We start from the raw sequence: 27,715 nt of genomic DNA, 5'->3' as shown, positions 1-27,715 counted from the left end.
GTCTCTACATTAGCATCATTGATTAGAACAAGGTTTTGTTCACCAACACCTTCTCCCACCTCCCTTTGGTCGACAGCCATCTCTTTCCTCTTGCTGACCTACAGACAGCATGACACAAGGTCCCCAATCTCTTTCCTGTGGCTCCAATTCCTTATTGTTGTAGATCCTGCTGACAGCAGTGGTATCATCGGCTCACTAGAAGATCAAGCTGGTCGAGTAAACAATCATGGGATACAGGGAGTAGAAAAAGGGACAGAGCACACAACCTTCAGGAGCACCAGTGTTGAGGATCAGGATGGAGGGAATCATATAACCAATTCTAACCGACATAGATCTGGCAGCCAGGAAGTCCAGAAGCCAGTTACCAATGGAGGTGCCAGGGCTAGGGTCCAGGAGTTTAGAGTTAAGCTTATTTGGTATTATAATGTTGAAGGCTAAGCTGTAATCAATGAATGAACCTGACATAGGTGTTCTTATTGTCCAAGTGATCTAGAGCTAAACATATTGCAAGGGAGATGGCATCCCCTTGCGACCTAATTTTCCTTTACACACATTGCAAGGGGTCTAAATTGTCTGGAAGTCTGGTACAGAGGTAATTGCCAACCTTGCAAAGATCTTCATTAGAGTTAATGTCACGCCTATGGGCAGCTATCATTGAGATGGGTCACCTTATTTTTCTTGGGGACTGGGAAGATGGAGATCTTCCCTTAAGATGGAGATGCCCCCTTAAGACAAATGGGGCAGTAGACTGCTGAAGTGAGAGGTTGGTGAAGACTGTGGCCAATTGATTGGCGCACAATTTCAGAACCCAATCAGGAACTCCATCCAGACCGTTTTCTGTGACTGTACCCTCATGAAAGTAGATCTGACCTGCCAGTGAGGTGTATGGGACTGAACCAGCAGAGGAAGGGGTGACATGCCTTGGTGGAACTTTGTTTGCCTATTCAAAATGAACGTAAAAGGTATTGCGTTTCTCCGGTAGAGATCCATCATTGCCAGTGGTCGCCCCCAATTTTGGTTTGTAGACCAGGATGACATTCAGGCCCTACAATAGTCACCTGCCATATGTTTGATTGAATTGAGCCCCTAGCTAGTTCTGGACTTTTCTCGGCTTTCCTGATAGCCTTTACGGAGATTATATTGAACTTCTTGAACAGTACCGGGTCGTCCTCTAAAGACGCAGATCTGGACTTTAGCAGAGAAGGATCCAAGATTCCTGGTGCTCACATTGTTTTACCAGTGCAATCTACTTTCACCCCAGATTAGGATCACCAGATATTTTTCCTTCAATTATATTCCCTAACCAGCTTGTACCAACAGGAATAATCTCTCCGAACACATGTGGAACCCTCAAATTCTCTGGTTTGATTTCTTTATCTAAATAAATTTGAAACCTCAGCTGCCACCTTTCATCAGCAGTCTAGATGTATCCCACTCAGACTGGGACACTTTCCTAGAGTACTGCCAAGCATTCAAGGACCCCTTCTTTTTCCTGTCCAATTATACCAGCATCTCTACTACAATATTGGCATTATGTCCACTATCTTTGAAAAGATAGATTTAGTATCAAGTATTCATTTAATCTCAGCTATCCAACGGCCTCCAAAAGACATTTTTTCTTCTTTTGTTCCAGATCAGCCTCTTCTATCTTTTGGCAATCTGTTATGTTTATAAAGAAATTTGACAATCCCTTGGCTTACAAGTTCTTATAGCTGCCCAAAACGTATGCAAGAGAAGCCTTGCGTCCCCCTGGAACAGCCAGCACCTTACTGTAGTGTGGAACATCAGGACTCCCACCTAGGCATTACTTGGACACATCATTCACAAACCTCCACACAGCTGCTTGCCAGTAGAGACCAGTGCTGTCTGATGCAGCATTACAATCACCACATTTACACAGGGGAATCTGCTAATTGAACACACGGCAGGCTAACCAAGCGTAGGTTCAGCGATTCCAATCATTTCAACGGAGAAGAATAGGGGAGGTACAATTTTTTTAGATAATTACATTCTTTTGTTAATAATTAATGGTATTTTTAATTTTTAATAGTTTTCTTGTGGTTATGTGGATGTCAGAGATGTTGCCACTCACAACCCTTCACCACCAGCAATTTAATCGGTTGTCAAAGCATTTTGGTGGGACTGGCGAAAGGAACACTTGGTACTGTGCATGATCGTGCCAGTTGGGCCAAACCAGAGTCCTTGGAGAAAATTAGTGTCAGTGGACCCCTCTGAGAGTGAGAATGGGTTTAGTAGGAATGTAACCAGCGGCTTTACGCAGTGAACAACTTAGGTTTCACGCTATGTTTTGCTTTTCTCAGTGTTCCGTTCTCTTATCTCACTTCTCAGTTCTTCTGTACAATTTCTGAATTCTGCTTAATCTTCTATCATTTTATGGAACTGACTAATAACATTAGCCGACTAGTGATTTGATCATTGGCTCCATTTCTTGGTAAGCTCCACTTCTGGTTGCTATCCCCCTCCCCCTCCCCCCCCCCCCCCCCCCTCCCCCCCCCCCCCCCCCCCCCCCCCCCACCCCGAATCCCCCATTCTTATAAGAACAAGCTTAGTCTGCACCTAAAGTATATTCTCTTTGAAGCTTTCTGATTGCTCAGTTATTATGTTATGAAGGTCCGGGGCAACCCACTTGACTGGCATCCTGTTCATCACCTTAAATATTCACTCCTTTCACCACCAGTGTTCCCTGGCTGTATTATGCAGTGAAGATAAGACACAAAATGCTGGAGTAACTCAGCGGGACAGGCAGCATGTCTGGATAGAAGGAATGGGTGACGTTTCGGGTCTGAAGACGGTCTTGACCCGAAACGTCACCAATTCACACATTTTTCTAAAATTTTGATGGGATCAGATCCTTCCATCAGACAATAATAAATACTGATTAAAGTCTGTAAGTAATATGCATAGACATACATAACTTAAAAAAGTGAACGTGAAAAAAGTTCACACATTTTCTTTTACAACAGAAATATTCCCTCTGAGAGAATCAAATTAATTAGAACAGTCAAAACAAAAATCAAAGATAGACATAAAATGCTGGAGTAACTCAGTAGGTTCGGCAGCATCTGTGGAGCAAATGGATAGGTGGCATCTTGGGTTGGGACCCTTGTTCAGACTGATTGCAAAAATCAAGTTAGCCAAAGAGTAATGACCTGCTTAGTAACCAAGAGAAGGTGATAATGTGACCGTTCAAACTGCATCAAAACAAAATCCAAGCATTTTAAATCAATATCTGAAAGCTGTAAATTTACCAAAGCTCCCCTTTTAAGATTTGATACGTGGTTTCAGAAAACTAGTCTTATAGCTGTCCTACACAATCTATATTAATAGTTAATAATTTCAGATTTTAAACTGCCAATAATAAGCATGTGCTGATTGAAATTAGTATTAAATAATATTGATACTGAGGAATGAATAATTATGATGTTATTTTGTCCATGTTTCTCTACCGCAAGTATAGCCATTTCACTGACCTGGAGATGCGCATCTGTCTCTTCCAGTGCTTTCTCCACTCTTCTCTTCACTTGACCCAGAGCATGGATCTCCATGATCATTTGGTCAAGCTCATGATCCAGCTCCGATTTCCAGAAGCTGATGTCCTCTACCCTCTGCCCAATGTTGGCACTGGTGTCATTCTGTATCTTCCTGGTCAGCTGAGCTTTATCCTGGATGAGCCTCGAGGTGTCCTCCCTGAGCTTCTCGGCATTGTGCCTGGAACAGTCGGATTGCTTGTAGTTGTTGTGGTTGGACTCCACCCATTCGCCTGGAGTGTATCTGCTGAAGAGGGCGATGCGATTAGACGTTCCTGGGGCGCATGGATCCATGGTAGGGCACGGGTCCATCACAGAGCAAGGATTCACTACTGGGCAGTTTATTGGTGGTCTTGGAGTGATTGCCGGGCAAGAATGCATCACGGGATACGAAGGCACAGGACAGTTGATTATGGGACCCCCGCTCACCGCTGTGCAAGAGGTCATTGGCGGATACGAGGTCATCACTGGATACTGCCTCCCACACAAGTTCTTGGTATAAGGTCCAAGAGTGGTGTTGACACCTGCAACCTTGTAATAGGTACTTGGTCTCCATGGCAAGTTAACACTACTGCACCTGGTTTCCAAATCTGTGGTACAACATCTTCCATACATGGTGGCTACTGTGCCTATAAAATAAACGGAATTATTTTAGCTTGCAGCTTTTGATCTCAGTATCAAAATAAGGCCATTAGTAGGCCTTTATCATTTTAACAAAAAAGCAAAATCAAAACTATTCACGTCAAACTACAAAACGCTCTGCAATATCTAGCCAACCCAACTAAAAGGTCAGTGTATCAGATCTTGAGCACATATAATTACAGTAATGACATAATATGGCTATCATAAAACTTTCTTACGACGCATTATGACATACACGACATCATAAAGCTAGCTATTATAAAGTGGTCCATCATGAAGCTCTCGAAATAAGCAAGACATACATTACTGGCATCATCCTTGCAATCAAAACGGTGCCGGTTCTGGTCTAAGGGGCGCCTGGGAGGAATTGCACCCATCGCTGATAGCAGGGTGGGGCGTGTGTTATTTAGGTTAACTAACGAAAATATTGCATGAAAGCATGAGGGGGGAGGGGGGGGGGCAAGGGGGCATGCATCACGGAGAAACACTTCCGAGTTAGCGGCTGCTTGTAACCCCTGAGCTCACGGGCGTTTTGCTGCATCTTAGTTTAATGCCAGTGCCGTGTGTGAGGGAGGGAGCAGCGCTGGCGCCTGTACTTGTTCTCCGCAGCGTGCATCTCTCTGCTGCTGCTGTGCACTGGATCAGGGCACCAGGCGGTTGCCAGGGACGCCGCAACATCCCGGACCCTTAGCAACGGAGTCAGCTGCCGGTGCAGAGGTTGTGCGCCGGGGAGGAGCAGGGGTGGAGAGAATTCTCCAGCAATCCAAACCAGCCTGAAAACATCGCCTACTCGAGTCAGGGGTCCATCTTGCTCCTCCATGTTGACGCCTGCTGTGGTGGTTTGCAGCCTATGAGAGATGACTTGATTCCAATCGGATGATTGATGCAAAGGGGTAAATGCGCGTCATCTATCCTACTTGCAATCAAATATTAAACCTCCCCCTCGCTCCATCCCCTCTCTAACCCCGAGCAGTTTGCAACGGTACATTACAACTGCTGGACACAACATTGCTAAGTATTCACACTGCACAGCAAGGTTCTTGTATTTAATGGGATTTCTGTCCGCTTGATGTGCATAGGAAATAAAACACAAAAATCACTGCATTTTCTGCCTGACGCGTTTCTCTGCTGATCTCCTGTTCCCGTTTCCAGTTTAGTCTTAACTGTCAAAACAAGGAACTGCAGATGCTGGTATACATTTAAAAAATACACAATGTGCTGGAGTAAGCCAGCGGATCAGGCAGCATCCCCGGAGAACATAAATAGGCGGGGTTTTGTGTCCGGCCCCTACTTCTAAACGCCCCCGCCCTCTCCCACCGCTCTCAAAGTACAATTCAGAGTTCAATTAAGAGCCGACCCTATCCCAGACACCCTTGTGTCGTGCAAGTGCTCTATTCACTAAAAAGGAAATAAGCTACAATTGCAGCAATCTATTTAGCCGCCTCTATTTACCCGGGCCGGAGGGGAGGGGAGGGGAGGGGAAGGGAAGGGGGCTGAAGGCTATATAAGAAAGGTTGCGGATCAATTCTTATTCCATTTGAACAAGAATCATCCAAAAGAAACCTGCGCTAAAATACCAATCCGATGGTACAGCTGAAATAATAGGATAGTAGTGGTCAGTATATTTCTTGATACAGCTGTCTAGTTACAATTTGGAAATAAATTGAACGGTCAAAATGCGAATTGACTGGATATGAGCGTGGCCAGTTCTCAACAATCTCACCAAATATCTTGCGGTAATCAAACACCCCACACCCACGCACAATAATCTTATCGCAGTACATGGTCTTTCTCACACTAAAATAACGAATGTGACAACTTTTACTCCCAAGGGGGTAAAACACAATCTAGTGTGTGGCTGACCTTAGCCATTCCCACTCTGTTCCCTTTTCCTTGATACCTTTCTAATATTCAACTAATAGAGTCAGCACACAGCAGTTAACATTTCTTAAGCACATTAATCACAACAGTGCATATTTTAGAGACAAAGGTTAATTGAGTTAGCATCAAAGAAAGCTTGTGGAGGATGGATTTGTTTGACCAACAAGGGTGTCATTTAAACTCTTAGATTATGGCGGAATGTTTTCATGGATTGATCCTGATCAAAGCCTTGTAAGTGGCATGTTGGGTTATTACCAAAAATGTATTTCGCAAAGTGTGTCCAATTTGGTTACACACTTTATCTTCAAAGATTTGACAGAATCATCGTCTGTGAGGAGGTCACATGCAGCACATTCACTCTGCAGCCAAAACTGAATTAACTCCTTCCACCGTCTGTAGGATTCTGGAAATGGGTCAGATATTATTGCATACAAAACAATGAAGTACAAATGCCTAAACCAAGTTTTTTGAGATATAGCATAACTTGTGTTGGTTAATGGTATATGGAACAAGCTGCCAGCGGAGATAGTTGAGGCAGGTACTAAAACCGCATTTAAAAGACACTTGGACAGGTACCTAGATAGGAAAGGTTTAGAAGGATATGGGGCAAATGTCGGAAAATATCACTATCTTAGATGGACATTGTGGTCAGCTTGGACTAGTTGGGCCGATTTAATGATTAAGTTGTTCATTTTGTTTCCATGAAAGGATTTGGCGGATTGCAGGTACTTATTCGGAGACAGGTTTTCGTGTTTCAATGGCATCCTCAGAACAATCAATATCCAGCTTCTCCAGTCATTGATCTTACAAATAAAACTCTATTTTAAGTTTAATGACGTTCAAATATGCCAACAGACTGCGACTCTTATGATTAGTGGCAACATTGCGAAGATGTTGACCTGCACTCAATAATGAAGAAGATCTAATAGTTCATCATAACTGCCAACTGTCTCATCAATACATAGCCATGATTAGAATAACATATCAATGTTGTTCTTTCTTCTATTTCTTTTCAAAGCTGGTTTAATACAGAAAAGGAGAAAGTCTGCATTCCTGTTTGGCTTCACTACTATAATGTGGCTTCATTATATCTAGCTCTTACAGTTCGTGTGAAGACTTTGTACTCACTTGGGGAAAAAAAGATAATAACATATTTGCAATGTATTTGCAAACATTATTAGTGGAAATGTAGTAATTAGTCCTCCATAATCATCAAGTGGTGTACTATTGGTTGGAGTATACTGTGTGTCACCAAATTGCAAAGATAACCATGGCAATTCATGTAATGAGCAAGTACTGTCAATCTAGAATATTGCAACTAACATGTGAGGGATGTCAGCTGTGAATGAAGCTTCACATTGATGCTGTGTATCCTCTCTAGTTAATACAATGGTGTAGTGATCTACTGCATTTCTCTGGTTCCCAGATACTGCAAACTGCTGCGTTCAGAAGATATGATATGCAGCTGTTTAGCCTCCATGGTTGACCAGCTTCAGGTGCAAGAGCCACTGAGTGATCTTACATTCCTGGCTCCAAATCCTGCCTTTTTATCCTTTCAAGGGTTTTACTTTATTCATGGTCCCCAGGTCAAATGTCCTTCTGAAAGGATCTTTGACCCTATGATCCTGCTTTGGATCTCTAAGAGCAAGTTCCATTGATAATGGGAACTGCAGAATGTGCGGCAAGATTGGTTCCATCATATATTTCCTACACTAAGAGCAGAGTCGGTCGATATTTGTGAAAGAGATGATGCAGGAGTAATATAATATAGAGATTTTCTGAGTGGAAGAACTCAGAAGTAGATAAAATCTTGCAGAGCTGGGTGAACAATGAACAAAGAGAAACAAATGGTCATTCCAAACAAATGGAATTCTCTTAAAGATTAATGCCACAGGGGTTGGAAAGTGTAGGGAAAATAGAGCATTGGAAATAAACGTGAGAAAAAGAGCCACAGAGGCCAAAACTGGAAACAGTGAAAAGAAATAAAGAACAGAATATAATTTATTTAAAAAAAATCAAAGTATAAAGAAAGAAAATCAGAATATATGGCAAGCACTGGGAAGAGGAAGCACGTTGAAGGTAGTAAGCAGTAGTTATTTTTTAGAATATAACTTTGAATGAAAAATTATTTCTGCATGCAGAACAATGAAAGAACATATACTAAATTAAATAAATAGTTTAATATTTCTACATTTCTTGTTGAACTACTTTTACAAGTGTCTATTTGAAACCTATATCAAAAAAATAAATTCATTAAATATGAAACAAGGGTATAATCTGGAGAAAAAACTGCTTAAGCACAAGAAAATATACTGACCGGACAAATAATTTAGTGATATTAGTAGTCACTTATCAATTATGGCAGTCTCAGAAGTGGAGGTACTTCTTGTTTGCCATTGCTGACTTTGACACTCTATAGTGGCAACATGCTAAGTGCTATGTTACCTAAACACCTGAAGCCGCTCTATGATGTTACTTTGTCATTATGATGTCATACTCAATGGACATATTGTTATTTTGTCTTCCATGGGTATCTCACTTCTGATATTGTCAGATCAGCTACAAATGATTTGAACAGGTCTGAGAGAGGACATGGTCTACTTTTATTTATTTATTTCCTCCACAGGATAAACAGAAACACTAAAATAGGGGATAAAAATACTCTGAATATTAGTGTATGTAGATTACTTGGTATGGTTATTTTATACTTGAACCAATTTTGTCTATACTCACATAATTATCAATAATGATATATTATCAATATCACTATTGATAATTGCTCTTGAGTGTAAGGTAGAGAAAAACATGACAAGCCACTAGCTCAAAGCATTAATTTATGGATTTAGCAGGTGACATTTTAACTCCAAACAGATAAACTGGAAATGGCTCCATCTTATAGAAACATAGAAAATAGGTGCAGGAGTAGGCCATTCGTCCCCGAGCCTGCACCGCCATTCAATAGATAGATAGATAGATAGATAGATAGATAGATTATACCTTTAATAATCCTTTTCAGGAAATTACAGTGCCACGACAGCTTCAAGACAAACATAACACCACACATTTCCTCAAATGGCTTCCATACTTAACAAGTTAAAATACGTTAAAATACAAGTTAAAATACAATTAATTTTTAAAAAGTGCAATTATTTATGCGCATTATAAAATCTTATAGCAGCTGGTAAACAGGACTTCCTATATCTCTCCGTTTTGCACATTGGTGCAATCAGCCTCTGACTGAAGATGCTGCTCTTGATCACCTTCAGGGCATGGAGTGGGTGAGTGGGGTTTGTCATTATAGAACCTAGTTTGTTTAGAGTTCTGGCCTCTGCCACATGCTGGACCGTTCGTTGCTCAGCCCCGACCACTGAGCCGGCCTTCCTGATTAGTTTGTCCAGTCTGTTTTTATCCGCTATACGGGCGCCATCTCCCCAACAGGCCACAGCAAAAAACAGAGCACTGGCCACCACTGAATGGTAGACACTGCACAGTAGGGGTTGGCAGATATTAAATGACCTCAGCCTCCTTAAAAAATACAGTCGGCTTTGTCCCTTCCTGTACACCGCCTCCATATGACACTTCCAGTTCAGCTCACTGTCAAGCTGCACCCCAAGGTACCTGTGATTAGCGACCACCTCCACCTCAGTGCCCTTAATGGTGATCGGCGTTGCTTGAGTCCTCCTCCTCCCCCTCCTGAAGTCCACAACTATCTCCTTTGTTTTTTTGGTGTTAAGATGGAGGTTATTGTGTGCGCTCCACTCCACAAAGTTACTTATTATATCTCTATATTCCTCCTCATTGCCCCCTTTAATGAGGCCGACAACAGCTGTATCATCCGAAAACTTCTGCAAAAAGCAGCTGTTGGTGTTACATTGGAGATCCGCTGTGTAGATGGTAAACAGGAACGGAGCCAGCACAGTTCCTTGTGGAGCCCCTGTGCTGCTCAAGATGGTGCCCGAGACACTGTTCTGTAGGCGCACGTACTGTGGTCTGAGGGAAAGGTAATCCAAACACCACAGTACCAGTGATGGATCCACTTTCATCTTCTCCATCTTCTCCCCTAGCAGTCGGGGCTGAATTGTGTTGAAGGCGCTTGAAAAGTCAAAAAAAGTAATCCTTACAGATGCATCAGTAGTGTCCAAATGTGTGTACACCCTCTGCAGCATGTAAATGAGGGCATCATCGACACTGATGTTAGGCTGATATGCAAACTGTAAAGGATCCATTTGATTTGACACACTAGTCCTGATGTAGGAAAGGACAAGTCTCTCAAATGTCTTCATTATATGTGAAGTGAGCGCTACTGGTCTGTAGTCATTGTGGAGAGTGGGATGGGTCTTCTTTGGAACAGGTACCAGGCAAGATGTTTTCCACAGCCTTGGAACCCTCTGTAGACGCAAGCTCAGGTTGAACAGGTGTGTTAGAATACCACACAGCTCTGAAGAGCAAGTCTTCAGTAGCCTTGGGCTGGTGTCATCAGGCCCCACTGCTTTCCCTGGCTTCAGTCTGTCCAGCATCACCTTGACCTGAGCAGTATGAAGAGTCATGGCTGATCATCCGACTCAGTATCCCGTACCTGCCTTCTCTTCATACCCCCTGATCCCCTTAGCCACAAGGGCCACATCTAACTCCCTCTTAAATATAGCCAACGAACTGGCCTCAACTACCTTCTGTGGCAGAGAATTCCAGAGATTCACCAATCTCTGTGTAAAAAGTTTTTCACATCTCGGTCCTAAAAGACTTCCCCCTTATCCTTAAACTGTGACCCCCTTGTTCTAGACTTCCCCAACATCGGGAACAATCTTCCTGCATCTAGCCTGTCAAACCCCTTAAGAATTTTGTAAGTTTCTATAAGATCCCCCCTCAATCTTCTAAATTCTAGTGAGTACAAGCCGAGTGTATTCAGTCTTTCTTCATATGAAAGTCCTGACATCCCAGGAATCAGTCTGGTGAACCTTCTCTGTACTCCCTCTATGGCAAGAATGTCTTTCCTCAGATTAGGAGACCAAAACTGTACGCAATACTTGTTCTAGGTGTGGTCTCAGCAAGACCCAGTACAACTGCAGTAGAATCTCCCTGCTCCTATACTCAAATCCTTTTGTTATGAATGCCTGCTGCACCTGCATGACTACCTGCATGACTACTTTCAATGACTGGTGTACCATGACACCCAGGTCTCGTTGCATCTCCCCTTTTCCTAATCGGCCACCGATTATGAGCTGACATTTTAACCATGGAGGCAGTGGAGAGGTGACCTCAAGCAAAATGGAACTGATTGGTTGGTTGGTGGATCATGGACATAAATGGTAAGGAAAAATAGAAAGGACAAATGTGCTTTCATAGTGTTCTTCATTGGAAAACAATTTGTTACCAACTGAATATTTTTTTTAAATACTGCTACCAAAATAAAGCAGCTAATTTATACACAAGATTGCACTAAATATTGATAAATGATCAATTACTTTGTTTTTGACGGTGTTGGTTGAGGGATAAATGTTGTCCAGAAGAACTTCCCTACTATCGAACAAATAATAGTGTGGTATTCTGTTCCCATTTTAATAATAGACTTGATTTAATACATTGTGCCAAAGACCATGATCCGATTCTGCTATGAAAGCTGTAAACTCTCCACTCTCCGCCAGATAATTGACATGAAATATTAACTGGCTTCATTTGCCATAGATGCTTCTGGGCAGACTGAGTTCTTTTAGCAATTGTTTTATTGTTTTCCGTCAGGTTCCACTGCCAAAATTGCCAGTGACATTGCCTCAAAATGGATTGCATTGATAACCCTCTGTTTGATATCTTTATTCTACTACCACTCACTTCCAGTTGTTTGCCTTCAGGCTCACATCCAGTAATAAGTACAAAAAAACTTGCCAACCATTTGCTGCAAAGAATCAGACCTTCTATTTAACTGTGAGTGCCGCATCACCATCTCTGCCACCTCCCCTGTTAAAACAAGCCAAGCCTTTTCCTGTGCCTTCTCTTCGTGGCCCTAAACCCAAACCTTTCTATGCTTTCTTTCCCATCTCTCTTCATGTCATTTCGAAGTTCATCTTATCTGACCACTTATTCTCTAGACTTGCTGGCCTCATCCTCAAGTATTGTTCCCTATTTTTATATCATCTTTAACCAACTTTTTCCCCAGCTGTCGGTGATGCACTGTGATTGTTGTCCTTTCTTGTTCTCCTGACAGCCTTGGAGATGGTTGTACCACAGCATCCTCCTTCAAACCCTCTACCGAACCACCCCATCCTCTTACGAAGCTTCTCCTCCACAGAGAGGTGAAATGGGGTGCCATTTCTTGGTTCCACTCAGCTATCCAATTAAAGTCAGACAATGGTTTCTATTTTATCCCACAGATCAATAGTTCTGGAAATGTCCAAAGATCAAATCCTGGTCCCTCCATTTTCTAGTTGTCCACTGCTTCTTGCTGACATCATCCACAGACATGTCACCAGGTTCCAATTGCCAGACATCTAGTTATACCCGAACACCAACTTTGCCCACTTCTCCATGGCCTCTGTGTGGCTAGTCTGCTTGTTTGACAATTGGCTCTGTTTGAGTCATATTTTCCACCAAAATTGAAGTGATCACCCCCATAAATTTCAGGCCCTGCCCCAAACCCATTATACTTCCAGCCCCTTTTCCACTCTGTTGGCTGAACAAGGCTGTTCTCAGCCCCAGCATCCTGTTAGACCCTGAACTAAATTTTCAACCTCATTCCCACAGTCCATATACTTCCATTCCCGTTATATCTCTTCCCAATGTTTTCCCGACATGGTCCTTGCCGTTGAATCTTTCCTCCATGTTTTTCTTTCATTTATGGGCGGCACTGTGGTGCAGAGGTAGACTTGCTGCCTTACAGCGCTTGCAGCGCCCGGTTCATTCCTGACCGCTTGTGCTGTCTGTACAAACTTTGTACGTTCTACCCGTGACCGCGTGGGCTTTCTTCGAGGTCGTTCCTCCCACATTCCAAAGACGTACAGGTTTGTAGATTAATTGGCTTAGTATAAGTGTAAATTGGAAATGATTATATTTGGCGTAATGGAAGATGGGAATAAATTGAACACATCTCAAAATCTATTCCTTAACTATGGTTTAATAATAGCAAAAAAATTAATTCTTAAATTTTGGAAGGGTACATCAATACCAACGCTTAAAATGTGGATTGCAAGTATGTTGGACACCGCTCATCTTGAGGAAATGCGATTCCTCCTAATGGATAAATCAGACCAATTCATAACGAGTTGCTCTCCATTCGTCGTTTTTTTGGAATCATATGGTGCAACACAATTGTAAAAAAATAACTGTTTCAGGACTGGACGAGGGTTGGTCAAGATTATAAATAATGATCTCCTTTTCTTTTTTATTTTATTTTATTTTCTCTATTTTCTCTCTCAACTTTCTTCATTTACTCGTTTTCTTTTTTCACACACTATATATTTCACATCTTTCTATCCTTTACTATCTAACTTCTTTTTCTTATTCTAATCTTTTTTCAATGTAACAAAAAAAAAAAAAAGAAGTTGTACATAAAATGTATTATGAAAATATATATTAGGCACTTTGGTGCCATATGACTGTACTTACTTCTAATAAAATAAAATATTAAAATTTCTTTTTAAAAAAAAGTGTAAATTGTCCCTATTGTGTTAATGTGCGGGGATCTCTGGTCATTCTGGACTCAGTGGGCTGAAGGGCCGGTTTCCGTAGTGTATCTCTAAATAAAAATCAACTATTCGACGGATCTCTTTCCAGCCTGCCTCTGCTGCACTATTTATAACTCTGCAGCTTACACCCTAAATTAGCAAAACCCTTCCATCCTGCACATTAGCTCAAGATCCACTAATACTACAAATTTAAAATGCTTTAACTCACCTTCCTAAACTGAACCCCTCACCATCCTGTAATGCTTTAGTAATTACCGAGAGAGATGGAAAATAATCTTGCAGAATTGAGAATTTTGATGTAACCATTTGAAAAAGGCATTAGTGGGCGGGTTACAGCATTGAAAATGAAGATGTTGAAAATGTTAAGGTATTTTGGTGCTGTTCTACAGCATGTGGGTGGACTATATGTCAGCACACTACTCTAAACAGTGATTGATTTGATTTACAAGGTTATGTCAACTATTCTCTATCAGTAGGTACATAGAATCATAGAACATTAATGACAAATGATGGGATGTATAGGAAGGTACTGCAGATGCTGGTTTAAACCGAAGATAGACACAAAAAGCTGGAGTAACTCAGCGGGTCAGACAGTATCTTTGGAGAAAAGGAATATGTGACATTTTGGGACACTCTGAGGAAGGGTCTCGACCTGAAACATCACCTATTCCTTTTCTCCAGAGATGTTGTCTGACCCACTGAGTTACTCCAGCTTTTTGTGTCTATCTCCGACAAATGACACCTACTCAGCCCATCATGTCTTGGCTATTTGAAAAACATCTAGCCAACCAAGCCTATGCTTGATCCATAGCTTGGTGAATCTCAATTCTTCAAGCATGTGTGTGGGCAAGGGGGGTTGTGGGGGGGGAGGGGTGTGTGGGCGGGGTGTGTGGCATTGTGGGGGGGCACTGTGGGGGTGGGGGGCGTGGTGGGGGGGAGGTGGGTGTGTGGGCAGGTAGGGGTTGTGGGGAGATGTGTGTGGGAGGGGGGTATGTGTGGGCAGAGGTGTTGTGTCGGGGTATGTGTGGGAAGGGGGGGTTTGGGGGAGGGGTGTGTGGGCAGTGTGAGGGTTGTGTGGGAGGGAGGGATGTGTGGGGGGGGGGGGATTTGGGATGTGGGAGGGGGGTTGGGGTGTGGAGGGGAGGGATGTGGGGGCCGGTGGGAGGGGAAGGGGTTGGGGGTGCGATGGGGACTAACAGCGGGCGCTGGTCACTGGTCGCTTCGCTGGTCGTTCTCCTCTGCCGGGAATCTCCGATTTCCGTTTGCGGCGGCATCTCCGACTCCACGCTGGCTGGGCTGGGTCATCCAGAGCCTCCCGCAGCTGCAAAAAGACGCGGGGGGGGGGGGAGAGAGCTCGGGGTGTGTGTGGGCAGGGGGAGGGTTGTGAGGGGTGTGTGGAAGGGAGGGGCGTGTGGAAGGGAGGGGTGTGTGGGAGAGAGGGGGTGTGCGTGGGGGTGGTGGGGGTTGGGGTGTGGCGGGAGGGGTGTGTGTGGGCAGGGGGGAGAGAGCTCGGAGAAAAGACGGGGGAAGAGCCATGGGGGAGTGTGCTGTATTACGGGGGAGTGTGCTGTATTACGGGGGAGGGGGGCAGGAGCCAGCGAGGGGGACCAGAGAGGAAGGGGTTGGGGGTGCGCTGGTCGCTTCGCTTGTTGCTTCGCTAGTTGCTTCGCTGGTCATTCTCCTCCACACGGCTCACGGACTCATTCAGCATGGCTTGTGGACTCAGCCCCGCCTCCGGGACTTTATTCTCCTCGCCCGCCCGGTTATTAACAGTAAAGATTAACAGACGGTGCCGGAAGGGGCATAACCTTCATGGTGACTGACAGGCGAGAAGACCAATCTGCTGATCTCACAATTTTTTAAACCTTCATAAATAACTTTTGTAATCTTCCTCTGATCTGAACAAAACTTGTTGCGCTTGGAGCAGAGGAGAACGGTGAGTAAGGTGCCGAGTAATTCTAGCGATATAGGGTAGCGTTTTTACGCAAATTTAAAAACAATGCAAACCGGAAGAGGACAAGATGAGAGTTTTAGTAATAGTATAGATGGATTCAAGTCTTTTTCGAGTCTCCAAATCTTTATGACATCCAATAACATTTTCATTCTCACGAGCAGTATGATGTTTGTAACTGTCCTAAGATCATAAACGATAGGGGCAGAATTAGGCTATTCAGCCCATCAAGTCCATCCTACATCAGTAGTGGATAAATTGTAGATAATTATTTTGAGTGACTTCTACCCAATATGTTCTCTGGGAAAATTGAGGACAGTAGTGATGATATTTAATGATTTTTCATGATTTTAAACTTACTTTGTAGGGCAAACTGCAATTGTATTAATGAAAATTGAAGCAAGTCCCGACACTTGTAGGGTAAAGAGAAATGGAATAAGGATGGCTTGTTATTCTTAATTTGTTTATATATATAACTCACACGTGTGTGTATATTATATATTGTGGCGTGTGGCGGCGCCTAACAGCAGCGGCTCGACTGCAGTCCGTCTGTCTTTTAATTTTTGTCCCGTTAGATGTATGTTTGTGGTTCTGATTTTTATTTTTTTTAGCTGTGTAGATGTGGGGGGGATGGGGGAAACCGTTTAATCTCTTCCCTGTACGGGGACCCGACTTTTTCCCTGTCGGGTCTCCGGTGTCGTTGGACCTAACATCGTGGAGCCGGCGGCGGCCTCCAAACCGGAACCAACCTGAGGGCTCCAGTCGCGGAGCCTGCGGACTAGCCATCGCGGAGCTGGCCGACTTCGGAACGGGGAGAGCTGTGGTGGCGCGCAGCTGCAACCCGACTTCGGAGCTTTGGAGGCTCCGGCCAAAGGCCCGGTGGACAGGAACATCGGGAGCTCGCAGGTCCTTGGTGGGAGACTGCTTTCAGGAGCTCCCGCAATGGCAACTTCTCCCGCTGGAATCGCGGGGTTTAAATGACTCGGAGCGGGGCCTAACATCGCCCCGCGCGGCTTAAACAGCTGTGAGACTCACCATCGCCCGCCGAGGGTTTTAACATCGTTAGCCCCAGTCGCCTCGACGTTACAGTTGGACTGCTGGACCGCGGGAGAACAAAGGGAAGAGATAAGACTTTTGCCTTCCATCACAGTGAGGAGGTGTTGGAGATTCACTGCGATGGATGCTTGTGTAAATTATGTTAAGTGTGTGTCTTGGTTTTTTTTGTAATGTCATGACTGTAGGAATGAAATTTCGTTCAAACCTTGTCTGTTTGAATGACAATAAAAGACATTCTAGTCTATTCTATATATCTATATAATTAAAAGTCTCATCTTGACCACTTTGGGTTGTTGTTTGATTTTAGAAAACACGCTACCACGCATGGCTGTGATTTTTGACCATCTTACTCACAGTCCTCCTCCGATGATCAGGCCCCGAGGATTTTTCTCATCGATGAAAAATAAGAGTTATTAGTGTTTAAAAAATCTTGAGTCCCCCTCTCCTGTCAATCACCGCTATGAAGGCCACGCCCCTTCTGGGGGGGGGGGGAGGGGGAGGGGGTAGAGGGACTATAAAACCCGGAAGTCTGGCCCTGGCTCAGTTGCTGCAAGATAACGATGGGAGAGACCACGACTCTCAGTCTGAGATGGGAATCTACACAACCCTGAGTGTCTACTGAACTGTGTGCCCTTTATGTGGACTGGAAATCAGTCCCTTCAGCCCACAACACCCATACTAGTGCTCCAGAAAGTCCCGTCCCCCCACTGGCCAGCAATATTGGAATTGGTGGAGAGGTGGAATAGTGCGTTGGGGGGCCAGCCCTCCCGTGTGACTATATACTAGTCTAGTATATATATATATATGTGTGTGTGTGTACATTAAATTAAATGGTGCAATTCTACCAAATGGTAATATAATAAGCTGCATTCATAAGGTAGACAAAAATGCTGGAGAAACTCAGTGGGTGAGGCATCATCTATGGAGCAAAGGAAATAGGCAACGTTTCGGGTCGAGACCCTTCTTCATAAGATGCTTGTATGTGAAGATCATTTAAAAAGATGGTATGAAATAAGAATGAGATGTAGTTTGCACGGTATCAATTAAAGGATTATAAGGAAGCTAATGCCCCTGCCCCACTTAGGTGATTTTTTAGGCAACTACAGGCGACTAGGCTGTCGCCACATGGTCGCTGGGTCGCCTGTATGGTCGTGAGTAGTCTCCTCAGTCGCCCAAAGAATCATTTTTTCTGGTCGCCGCTGGATTTTGAAATGTTCAAAACTTTGCGGCGACAGTTGGGTTGTCGTAGGTTGTCACCAGGATGACGTAGATTGTCGACGGTGCTGACTTCGGTGAATTCCATTGGCGACTACCTACGTCAACCGGCGCCAGGTACTGGCGACTGAATTTACTTCAGTTGTCGCCGACAGGGTCGTAGCTTGCCATAGCTTGTCGTGGGTGGACGGAGGTTGACTTCGGTTGTCGCCTGTGTGGTCTTAGGTTGTTGTAGGTGCGGTCGTAGGTGGACGTCCTCATGGGTCGCCTGTTGTTGGTAGCTTGTCGTAGCTGGACATCGACTAGGCGGTAGGTTGTTGTAGACATGGGCGTAGGGGAGTCCAGTCGCCATTTTTTCGGTCGACCGAAAAAAATTGCTTAAGTGGGACGGGCCCCATAAGGGCCAACGGTTTGTAGGAGTGTAAGCAATTTGTTTTCACAAGACTCGGCACACGGCAAAGAGTCTTAATTGGCAATAAACTTGTCCACAGTAAACTTCATTCGCACGTCGGCAGTTAAAGGTTAGAAACCCATATCTCTCTCACTATCAAAGCTCAGCAATGTTATTGACCTTTATTTAATTAAACGATCACAATGTTCTGCCTTGAAATAACAGAAATGAGAGTTGCAAAGTCGAGTTGGAAGTTATGCTGTGTTTGACCTCTACAGCCACACTGAGCTCCAGCCTGACAGCACCTCATATTCCGCTTGGGCTGCTTACACCCCAACGGTATGAATATTGACTTCTCTAACTTTAAATAACCCTTGCTTTCCCTCTCTCGCCATCATTCCCCATCTTAGTCATCTGACCAGTCTGACTGGCCCACTGATTAATGTTTACCTCTGTAGGCTTTTGGTTGTCAGCTTCTCCAAACAAACAATGATCTATTCTACATTTTCCTCGACCCGCATCTCCTTTGATCTGTCGCTTTAACACGTTACCCTTCCACATCTCTATGTCTCCCTCTCTCCCCCTGACTCTCAGCCTGAAGGGTCTCGACCAGAAACGTCACCCATGCCTTCTCTCCAGAGATGCTGCCTGTCCCGCGGAGTTACTCCAGCATTTTGTGTCTGTCTTCTGAGCTGCGACGCTGCCCCGCGCCGGGAACGTTTGTCGGCAGCGCTGGCGGGCGGACGGACGGGCGGACGGCGGGGCGAAGAGCGGGTTACACCGGGAAGCCGGAAGCGCGCTGCGGGAAGGGCCGGCAGGATGGCGGACGTCCCGAGCAACGCACCAGCACGTGAGTGTGGGACCGGCCGGCGTCGTCAGCGGCAGCGAAACACGACGGGGAGGCGGCGATGTGTGTCCCGGCAACAATGGACTGCAGCCGACACTGAGATCCGCCCAGAGGGACCAGCCCGGGGGCTGCACCCAGAGTGACCAGTGACTGGCCCAAGGAGATGTCCCACAGTGACCAGTGACCTGCCCAAGGAGAGGTCCCAGAGTGACCAGTGACTGGCCCAAGAGAGGTCCCAGAGTGACCAGTGACCTGCCCAAGGAGAGGTCCCAGAGTGACCAGTGACCTGCCCAAGGAGAGGTCCCAGAGTGACCAGTGACTCCGAAGAGAGGTCCCAGAGTGACCAGTGACTGGCCCAAGGAGATGTCCCACAGTGACCAGTGACCTGCCCAAGGAGATGTCCCACAGTGACCAGTGACCTGCCCAAGGAGAGGTCCCAGAGTGACCAGTGACTGGCCCAAGAGAGGTCCCAGAGTGACCAGTGACCTGCCCAAGGAGAGGTCCCAGAGTGACCAGTGACCTGCCCAAGGAGAGGTCCCAGAGTGACCAGTGACTCCGAAGAGAGGTCCCAGAGTGACCAGTGACTGGCCCAAGGAGATGTCCCAGCGACTGGTCCAAGAGAGGTCCCAGAATGACCAGTGACCAGTCCAGGGAGGTCCCACAGTGACCAGCCCTAGGAGAGGTCCCAGAGTGACCAGTGATGGGTCCAAAGAGAGATCTCAGAGTGACCAATGACTGGCCTGAGGAGTGACAGGAGACTAGTCTGGGGAGACAAGAGTGCTGGAGAAACTCAGTGGGTACAGCAGCATCTATGGAGCGAAGGAAATAGGCAACGTTTCGGGCCGAAGCCTGAAACGTCGCCTATTTCCTTTGCTCCATAGATGCTGCTGCACCCGCTGAGTTTCTCCAGCATTTTTGTCTACCTTCGATTTTCCAGCATCTGCAGTTCCTTCTTAAACGTATGTCTGGGGACCTCTCCAAGAGCAACCAGTGACTGTCCATGTTCAGCAGTGACCAGTGACTGTCCCTGGGGGAGATCTCAGAGTGGTCTGGCCCAAAAGGAATGGCCAGTAACCTGCCTGGGGGGGGAACCAATGACTGGTCCATGGGAGCTCCCAGAGTGACCATTGACCAACCTGGGGGGAGATTCCAGAGTGACCAGTGCCCTAGAGGAGTGATGAGTGACCAGTAACAGGCCTGGGGGTGGGGAGGGATGGACCAGTGACTGATCCATGAGAGCTCCCAGAGTGACCGGTAACATGCCCGGTGGCAGGTCACTCTGTCACTAAATGTTGCTATAGTACCTGCCTCAACAACCTCCTATGGCACCTTGTGCAATATACCTAACATTTTCTGAGTAAAAAAACGTTGCTCCTCGGGTTCCGATTAAATCTTGCCCCTTTCACCTTAATCCTCTGGCCACTGGTTCTTGATTCCCCTACCCTGGGTAAAACTCTGTGCATCTATTCCCTTCTATTCCCTTCATAATTTTATATTCCTCCATAAGATCACCCCTCAGCCTCCTGCACTCCAAGGAATAAAGTTCTAGCCTGCACAACCTCTCCCTATAGCTCAGCCCTTCTAATCCAGACAACATCCTTGGAAATCTTCTCCTCACTCTTTCTAGCTTAATGACATTCTATAGCAGGCTGAACAAAACTGAACACAGTGCTCCAAACGTGGGCTCACCAATGTTTTGTACAACTGTTCTTCATTACAATTTTTTTTTGTTTGATGAAAGACAAATGGTAGTGGTGGCATGAAAAAGTAGGGAGAGATTGGTGAATATTATAAGTAATGTGCTATAATTATATGCACTCCCATTCTCCCAAGAAAGGTATTCCATTGCCACTACTGAAGAAACCTGCACTTATAACATGACAAGTGTACCAACATGATTTATCATAAATAAGGACAAATCAATTCATGGAAAACGGCAGATGCTGGAAAAATCGAAGGTAGACAAAAATGCTGGAGAAACTCAGCGGGTGAGGCAGCATCTATGGAGCGAAGGAATAGGCGACGTTTTGGGTCGAGACCCTTCTTCAGACTTATGTGGGGGGGGGCGGGCAGTACACCTGCTCTACATCGGTGAGACCAAGCGCAGGCTTGGCGATCACTTCGCCCAACACCTCTGCACAATTCGCATTTACCAACCTGATCTCCCAGTGGCTCAGCACTTCAACTCCCCTTCCCATTCCGAATCCAACCTTTCTGTCCTGGGCCTGCTCCATGGCCAGAGTGAGGCCCACTGTAAATTGGAGGAGCAGCACCTCATATTTTGCTTGGGTAGTTTACACCCCAGCGGTATGAACATTGACTTCTCCAATTTCAGGTAGTCCTTCCCTTGTCCTTCCCTTCCCCTTCCCCTTCCCCTTCCCCTTCCCCTTCCCCTTCCCCTTCCCCTTCCCCTTCCCCTTCCCCTTCCCCTTCCCCTTCCCCTTCCCCTTCCCCTCCCCCCTCCCCCTGCTCTCCCACAGCCACAGTCTCCGCCTCTTCCTTTATCCCCACCCCTTCCTTTATCCCCACTCTCCCTCCCCCCCCCCCCCCAATCAGTCTGAAGCAGGGTCTCGACCTGAAATGTCGCTTATATTGAATTGGTTTTAAATAGGCAATGGGTAAATTTGAACTAAGCGTATCAAATTTCTTCCAGCCATATTTTAACCTGTTCATTATTTCTGATTCTAGCAGTGTTTTATAGAATGTTAATCAATGCTATATTATAATGATATATTTATACACAATGACACAGCAGAAACTCATTCAGCCTAATGAATTCATGCCGGGCCTTTGTAGAGCAATCCTATTAATCTAGTTTCTCTTGTCTTATTCCCATATCGCTATGCACCATATTCTCTCACATCCCTTCCAACACCCTTTCTACATTTTACAGTGGCTAAATAATCTATCAACACATCTTTGGCATACCGTAGGGGAGAATGTGCAAATTCCACACAAAGACTAATACACGGTAATATCTGTTGATTTTTAGATTGTCCTGGGACAGCCAGTGAAGATGCTGGTAAAGTGTCTGCCTGCCAGGGCTGTCCCAATCAAGCGTCATGTGCATCCGGTGCCTCAAAAGCTCCAGATCCAGGTAAATGATCTGGCATATTTTTAGCTATCAAAGTAATTCATGTGGTTCGACGCTCAGTGTGAAAAGCTCCAACTTTGTTTCAATACCAGCCATTCAGGAAATTAAGGAGAAAATGATGTCTGTTAAACATAAAATCCTGGTATTATCTGGAAAAGGAGGGGTTGGAAAGAGCACTGTCAGTGCACACCTTGCTCATGGGATAGCAAGTGATGACACCAAGCAGGTAAGGAATTACAGTTTTGCACTTGGACTTTTGGCTGTTTTCTGTTACATTTTGCATTAGTGCAGAATTAAAGAATGAAGGAACTAATTTTGAATGGACTTGCATTTTTCAGTAATGTAATTATATGGCCACTATCACATGATACAGTTTTGTCATGTGTAAAAATATTTCCTTGGATTGAGATAATATTTAAAATGGAATGTTATTTCTTCTAGATAATAGCAATAGACGTCAATGATAGTCATCTGGCTATCATTACCCATTCGTCCTGCTGTATAATAGTGGTTCAGCTGTGACCAACGTTACTGCCATTCAAAAGTTTACTGTTGATGATAATATTGTTACCCTTGTTGGCTGGATTCCCCCTGAGTATTGCCTCCTTTCTTGGCTCTCACTGTATCCTGACATAAAATGCCACAGAGCAATGTGCACTAAACATATACTGACTCCTTCCTACGGAGCAAATCACCTTGTTTATTATCTTGCCTCATTCAAATATTTGTTCTGTGTTGTCTACTTAGTGTGATGATATTGAGCATATCCCTTCTGGAGCCCTAAACGTAAGACGTTAAACCCTATCAGTTATATGTATCTGCTAATACCCTCACTTAGAGAGATTATGCTGTATCAACCTATATTTTAAAAAACTAATTTACTCTACCACCGTGGGCTCTTTTGTTGAATAGGTTTAGCTGTCAATAATCACTATCTCAAACAGCGGGACTCCTTCCTAACAAGGATGGGATACTTCCAGCAAACAAAGCAGTTTAGACATGGCTATATTTTTAAATGGAGCGTGTTTAATTTTGGGGAGTAATTTCTACAGAGGTTATAAAGGATTTCCAAAACACAAGTACTTAAAAGGTTCAAAATGTGTAAGAAGGAACTGCAGATGCTGGAAAATTGAAGGTAGACAAAAATGCTGGAGAAACTCAGCGGGTGAGGCAGCATCAATGGGGCGAAGGAAATAGGCAACGTTTCGGGTCGAGACCCTTCTTCAGGCTGATTTGAGGGTGGGGGGGCGGGAAGAAGAAAGGAAGAGGCAGTGACAGTGGGCTTAAAGAGAGCTGGGGGGAGGAGAAAGCTGGGGCTACCTGAAATTGGAGAAGTCAATGTTCATACCAAAGATCCTATAGCGGAGCCTATATCCTCCGCTATAGGATCTTTGGTTCATACCGCTGGGGTGTAAACTGCCCAAGCGAAATATGAGGTGCTGTTCCTCCAATTTACAGTGGGTCTCACTCTAGGCATGGAGGAGGCCCAGGACAGAAAGGTCAGATTTGCAATGGGAGGGGGAGTTGAAGCGCTGAGCCACCGGGAGATCAGGTTGGCTATTGCGAACCGAGCGGAGGTGTTGGGCGAAGTGATCGGCAGGCCTACGCTTGGTATCACCGATGTAGAGCAGCTGACACCTAGAGCAGCGGATGCAATAGATGAGGTTGGAGGAGGTGCAGGTGAACCTCTGTCGCACCTGGAAAGATTGCTTGGATCCTTGAATGGAGTCAAGGGGGGAGGTAAAGCGACGGGCTCAGCACTTCAACTCCCCTTACCATTCCGGTAGTTAATAGGATGGATAGTTAATGTCTGGATAGTTAATGTCCATCGCACTGAGGCACCATGACAGCTTTGCTGCTTTCTGCTCTGCAATCAACAGTTTATCACCTTCAGCTCCTTATGCTTTTTTCTGGGATATGCTGCTCACCTAAACTCCATTCATCCCTTTGTCCACATAAACTCCCAACCCCTGCACATGGCCACGCTTTCATCTTCTCTATCTCAAGTAATTTCCCTTATGTTAATTACAGATAAGCCATTCTTCCATAATTTTCTTGTACTCTGTTATATCCTTTCTGCTTCCAACCCTACTTCCTTATTTTCTCTCCTGGTGGAGAAAACCATTTCCTAGACTATGAAACTCCTACTTTTCTAGCAGTTGGCATAATATCTCCCAACTACAGGTCCAATATCGTCTTGGTTATGTCAATTTTTAATATTCTGATCTTTATAGAAAGATAGAAAATAGGTGCAGGAGTAGGCCATTCGGCCCTTCGAGACAGCACCACCATTCAATATGATCATGACTGATCATCCAAAATCAGTACCCCGTTCCTGCTTTCTCCCCATATCCCTTGATTCCGTTAGCCCTAAGAGCTAAATCTATCTCTGTGTGCGTAAGCATCAATTTTCCTGCTTTTTTTTTTGTGAAGTGCCATGGAAGATTTATTGTTAAGGAAATTGTAAGCATTTGGGTTGCTGTCTTATAATTAGCGATTAAAACTCACTGGTGTGGCATTTTGAGGTCTACTAAAGCCATAATTTGAATCTGTAGTACAGATCTGTATTAATTAATGAATTGTATTTAAAATCTAAAATTAACTGAGATCTGTACTAATGTTAACCCTTCAGTGTAACCTGTGTGATCTCGGCCAACGGCATTTCTAACGTGAAGAAACTTTGAGTTACAGACAGTTCTGTAACTCAAAGTTTCTGGGAATCTTTCCTTCACACGGGGCATGGCCATACTGCAATAGACTAGTTCACCTGCTCGAGGAACATGATCAGGGCACCACTTCTGTGATTCAGCATTGGTCAGGTCACAAGATTGCTGGACTAGAGTTCCAGTCTTCCATTTTAAATCTGATATAGATAACCATGTGTGTTAATAGATGCAGAGTCAAGGGTGTGGATAGAATTAAGATACTGACCATCCATAATTTAGTTGAATAATAGAGCAGATTTGAAAGAGCTGCATGGGCTACCTAACCTCATTTCAATGTTTCTATGAGTGGATACTTCCACAGTAGTGAACGATAGTTTGTCTAAATGCTTTTGAATCTCTTCATTGGTGGTGTTGTTGCAACACTGACTCTGGCTTAAACAGGTTTGCTAAAATTTGGTGTGAATAAACTGAGAATTCTTGCTTCCAAACTACAAATTCTGACGGAAGGCCAATGCCCTGAAATGTCATCACGTTCGGAATCGCCTTGGTCTAAGATGATTTTGTATTTTTCGCCTTTAATTGCATTTTTGTTCTAACAAATTACATAATATTGATTCCGGATAAGAATGCATGGATTAGGAAAGCAGCAGATGGCAAAGGGACATGAGTTAAAATACAGCCGAGCTCTGGAGATGGGGAAAGGTGCAGTACTAATGACTGCTCATTGTGGAACAGGAAGGCTACCTTCAGATCTATAAGAGCAACAAAGCTTCTCTGTTTTCTTAGTTAATTTTAATGTGCACCCAGAAAACTAGGGTCAGAGTTACATAGAAGGTGACGGAAGTAAAAACATATTGATTTATAATATTGTGCAGTATCTGATTAAGTTCAAGTTCAAGTGAGTTTATTGTCATGTGTCCCTGATAGGACAATTAAATTCTTGCTTTGCTTCAGCACACAGAACATAGTAGGCATTTACTACAAAACAGATCAGTGTGTCCATATACCATTATATACATATATACACACTTGAATTAAGGATCCCAAAACAAAATGTTGGCTGTTTATTTACATCCACTGATGATACCTGAAAAGCTGAGTTCCTTCTTGAAAGGGGAATCGGTTATATTTAGTATATTTTTCTTCTGTCTGATATATTCAGTGCTTAGCTTTAAATGTTTCATTATGCTCAAAGGTCATTCCTTTTTATTTACTAGTTTAGGCAGCCAGGTACAATACAGGTTGTTTTGAGCAGCTTGCATTGTAAGAATTGAAAGGTGGGCTAACTGCGAGGCGGCAGCTCTAACTCCATTGTTCCAGTACGTACTGGGTGAAATACACAATGAATAGTAGATATGGTTACATTTATTATTTGACAGCCTTCTAAACAACACAACAACAATATTGAACTTCATCAAATAAAGTCTAAAGAATTGTGTAAAAAGTAAAATGGCAAAGTTGAGGTGAATCTTCAAAACGAAGAAAATATGAAGACAATGTGCTTTTTAACTTGGTTTATTGGACCTTGATGGTATTGTGCAATTTGCAGAAAAGAGACATTTTATGTTCAAGTCGGCATACGCAGAGACAAGCATTGTTCGTGGAGATTTTGTTTTCTGGTCAAATAATTGGTAGGAAAGCAATGATAAAGTTTACCACCACCACTACTACTTATAACTAAAATTTGTAATCTCATCCTAATTGGTGATGCACAAAATTATTACAGCAAACGACTTGCATGCAGTTGCTGGATGGCCAATAATGCCATTGCCACTGAAATGGTATGGGGAAATATTTGAAGAGGTGATGGCGTGGGTAAACTATTCTGTCAAATAGCATTGTCATACAACAGATTAATTTAACCTCAGATTATGTCAATTGGCCATGATTATAATTTTCCAAATAAATTGATTATTCTGCAGTTATTTCAAAATATCAGTTATTTCAAAAATAGTCAATTTACTTGCCTTTGATTGTTGCTTGTAGTAAGAAGACATTGTTGTACCATCGATCAAGGCAAGATCAGAAATCCGCCAATCAATTGTATTGGACGGCACAGTTGGTGCTACAGCTAGGGGTGGAAAGCACTCTGACGATGAGCAAACCTCAATGGTCCCAAGAAAACTCCTGCTAAAGTTTTGAATGGGATGTTACAGAATTCCCGTTGTAGTGGTTACACTCACTAGTGTTATTAAATCCAGAGCAACTGTGTCGGTGCTCACTGCAATTTGTGAAGCTGTTGGTGCAGAGTACAATTCTTTCTTCATGTAAACAGAGGTGAAATGGCAGCCTTGAGAGAGGATGTGTACCCGTATATTCAACCCCCTGAAAGGAAGATTGCAGGAGTTTAGGTTGGTACCTCACTCACCACCATGTTACAAAGATAGACACAAAATGCTCGAGTAACTCAGCGGGACAGGCAGCATCTCTGGAGAGATCACCCATTCCTTCTCTCCAGGGGTGCTGCCCGTCCCGCTGAGTTACTCCAGCATTTTGTGTCTAACTTCGATTTAAACCAGTATCTGCAGTTCTTTCCTCCACACTATGTTACAGAGAGCAGTTACAGAGTGGTAATATATTGGCACAGTGGAACAGCTGAGAGATATGTTACCTCCCAATGCCAGATTCGATCTCGGGTGCTGTCTGTGTGGAGTTTGCATATTTTCCCTATGACCACATGTGTTTCCTCCGGGTGCTCCGGTTCCATCCCACATCCCAAAGATGTGAGGGTTTGTTAGTTAATTGGCC

At 44.2% G+C, this 27,715-nt stretch overlaps 2 protein-coding genes across 4 annotated transcripts in view; one reads left to right on the top strand and one right to left on the bottom strand.

The window, feature by feature from the left end:
- tekt5 (tektin 5) overlaps positions 1 to 5,092 on the bottom strand; it is a 47,206-nt gene extending 42,114 nt beyond the window's left edge. Inside the window, exons 1-2 of one of the 2 annotated variants that reach the window (XM_033040426.1) lie at positions 4,981 to 5,092; positions 3,492 to 4,177 (exon numbers count right to left, since the gene is read on the bottom strand). In XM_033040426.1, the coding sequence (XP_032896317.1) occupies positions 3,492 to 4,163 (672 nt within the window). In that variant the 5' untranslated portion in view covers positions 4,164 to 4,177; positions 4,981 to 5,092. Of the gene's footprint in view, positions 1 to 3,491; positions 4,178 to 4,492; positions 4,915 to 4,980 lie in introns of those variants that run through there. The other variant, XM_033040427.1, reaches the window with a different exon arrangement.
- A 13,963-nt stretch (positions 5,093 to 19,055) lies between these two features.
- The window catches only part of nubp1 (nucleotide binding protein 1), a 62,899-nt gene continuing 54,239 nt past the window's right edge, over positions 19,056 to 27,715 (top strand). For both annotated transcript variants that reach the window (XM_033040422.1, XM_033040421.1), the window contains exons 1-3: positions 19,056 to 19,210; positions 22,200 to 22,304; positions 22,394 to 22,527. In XM_033040422.1, coding sequence (XP_032896313.1) covers positions 19,180 to 19,210; positions 22,200 to 22,304; positions 22,394 to 22,527 — 270 coding nt within the window. In that variant the 5' untranslated portion in view covers positions 19,056 to 19,179. The remainder of the gene's footprint in view (positions 19,211 to 22,199; positions 22,305 to 22,393; positions 22,528 to 27,715) is intronic.

Source organism: Amblyraja radiata, chromosome 22, assembly GCF_010909765.2.
Source record: "Amblyraja radiata isolate CabotCenter1 chromosome 22, sAmbRad1.1.pri, whole genome shotgun sequence".
Classification (NCBI taxonomy): Eukaryota; Metazoa; Chordata; class Chondrichthyes; order Rajiformes; family Rajidae; genus Amblyraja; species Amblyraja radiata.
Note: the sequence above shows the minus strand (reverse complement) of the source record. Positions and strands in the feature narration are given on the sequence as shown.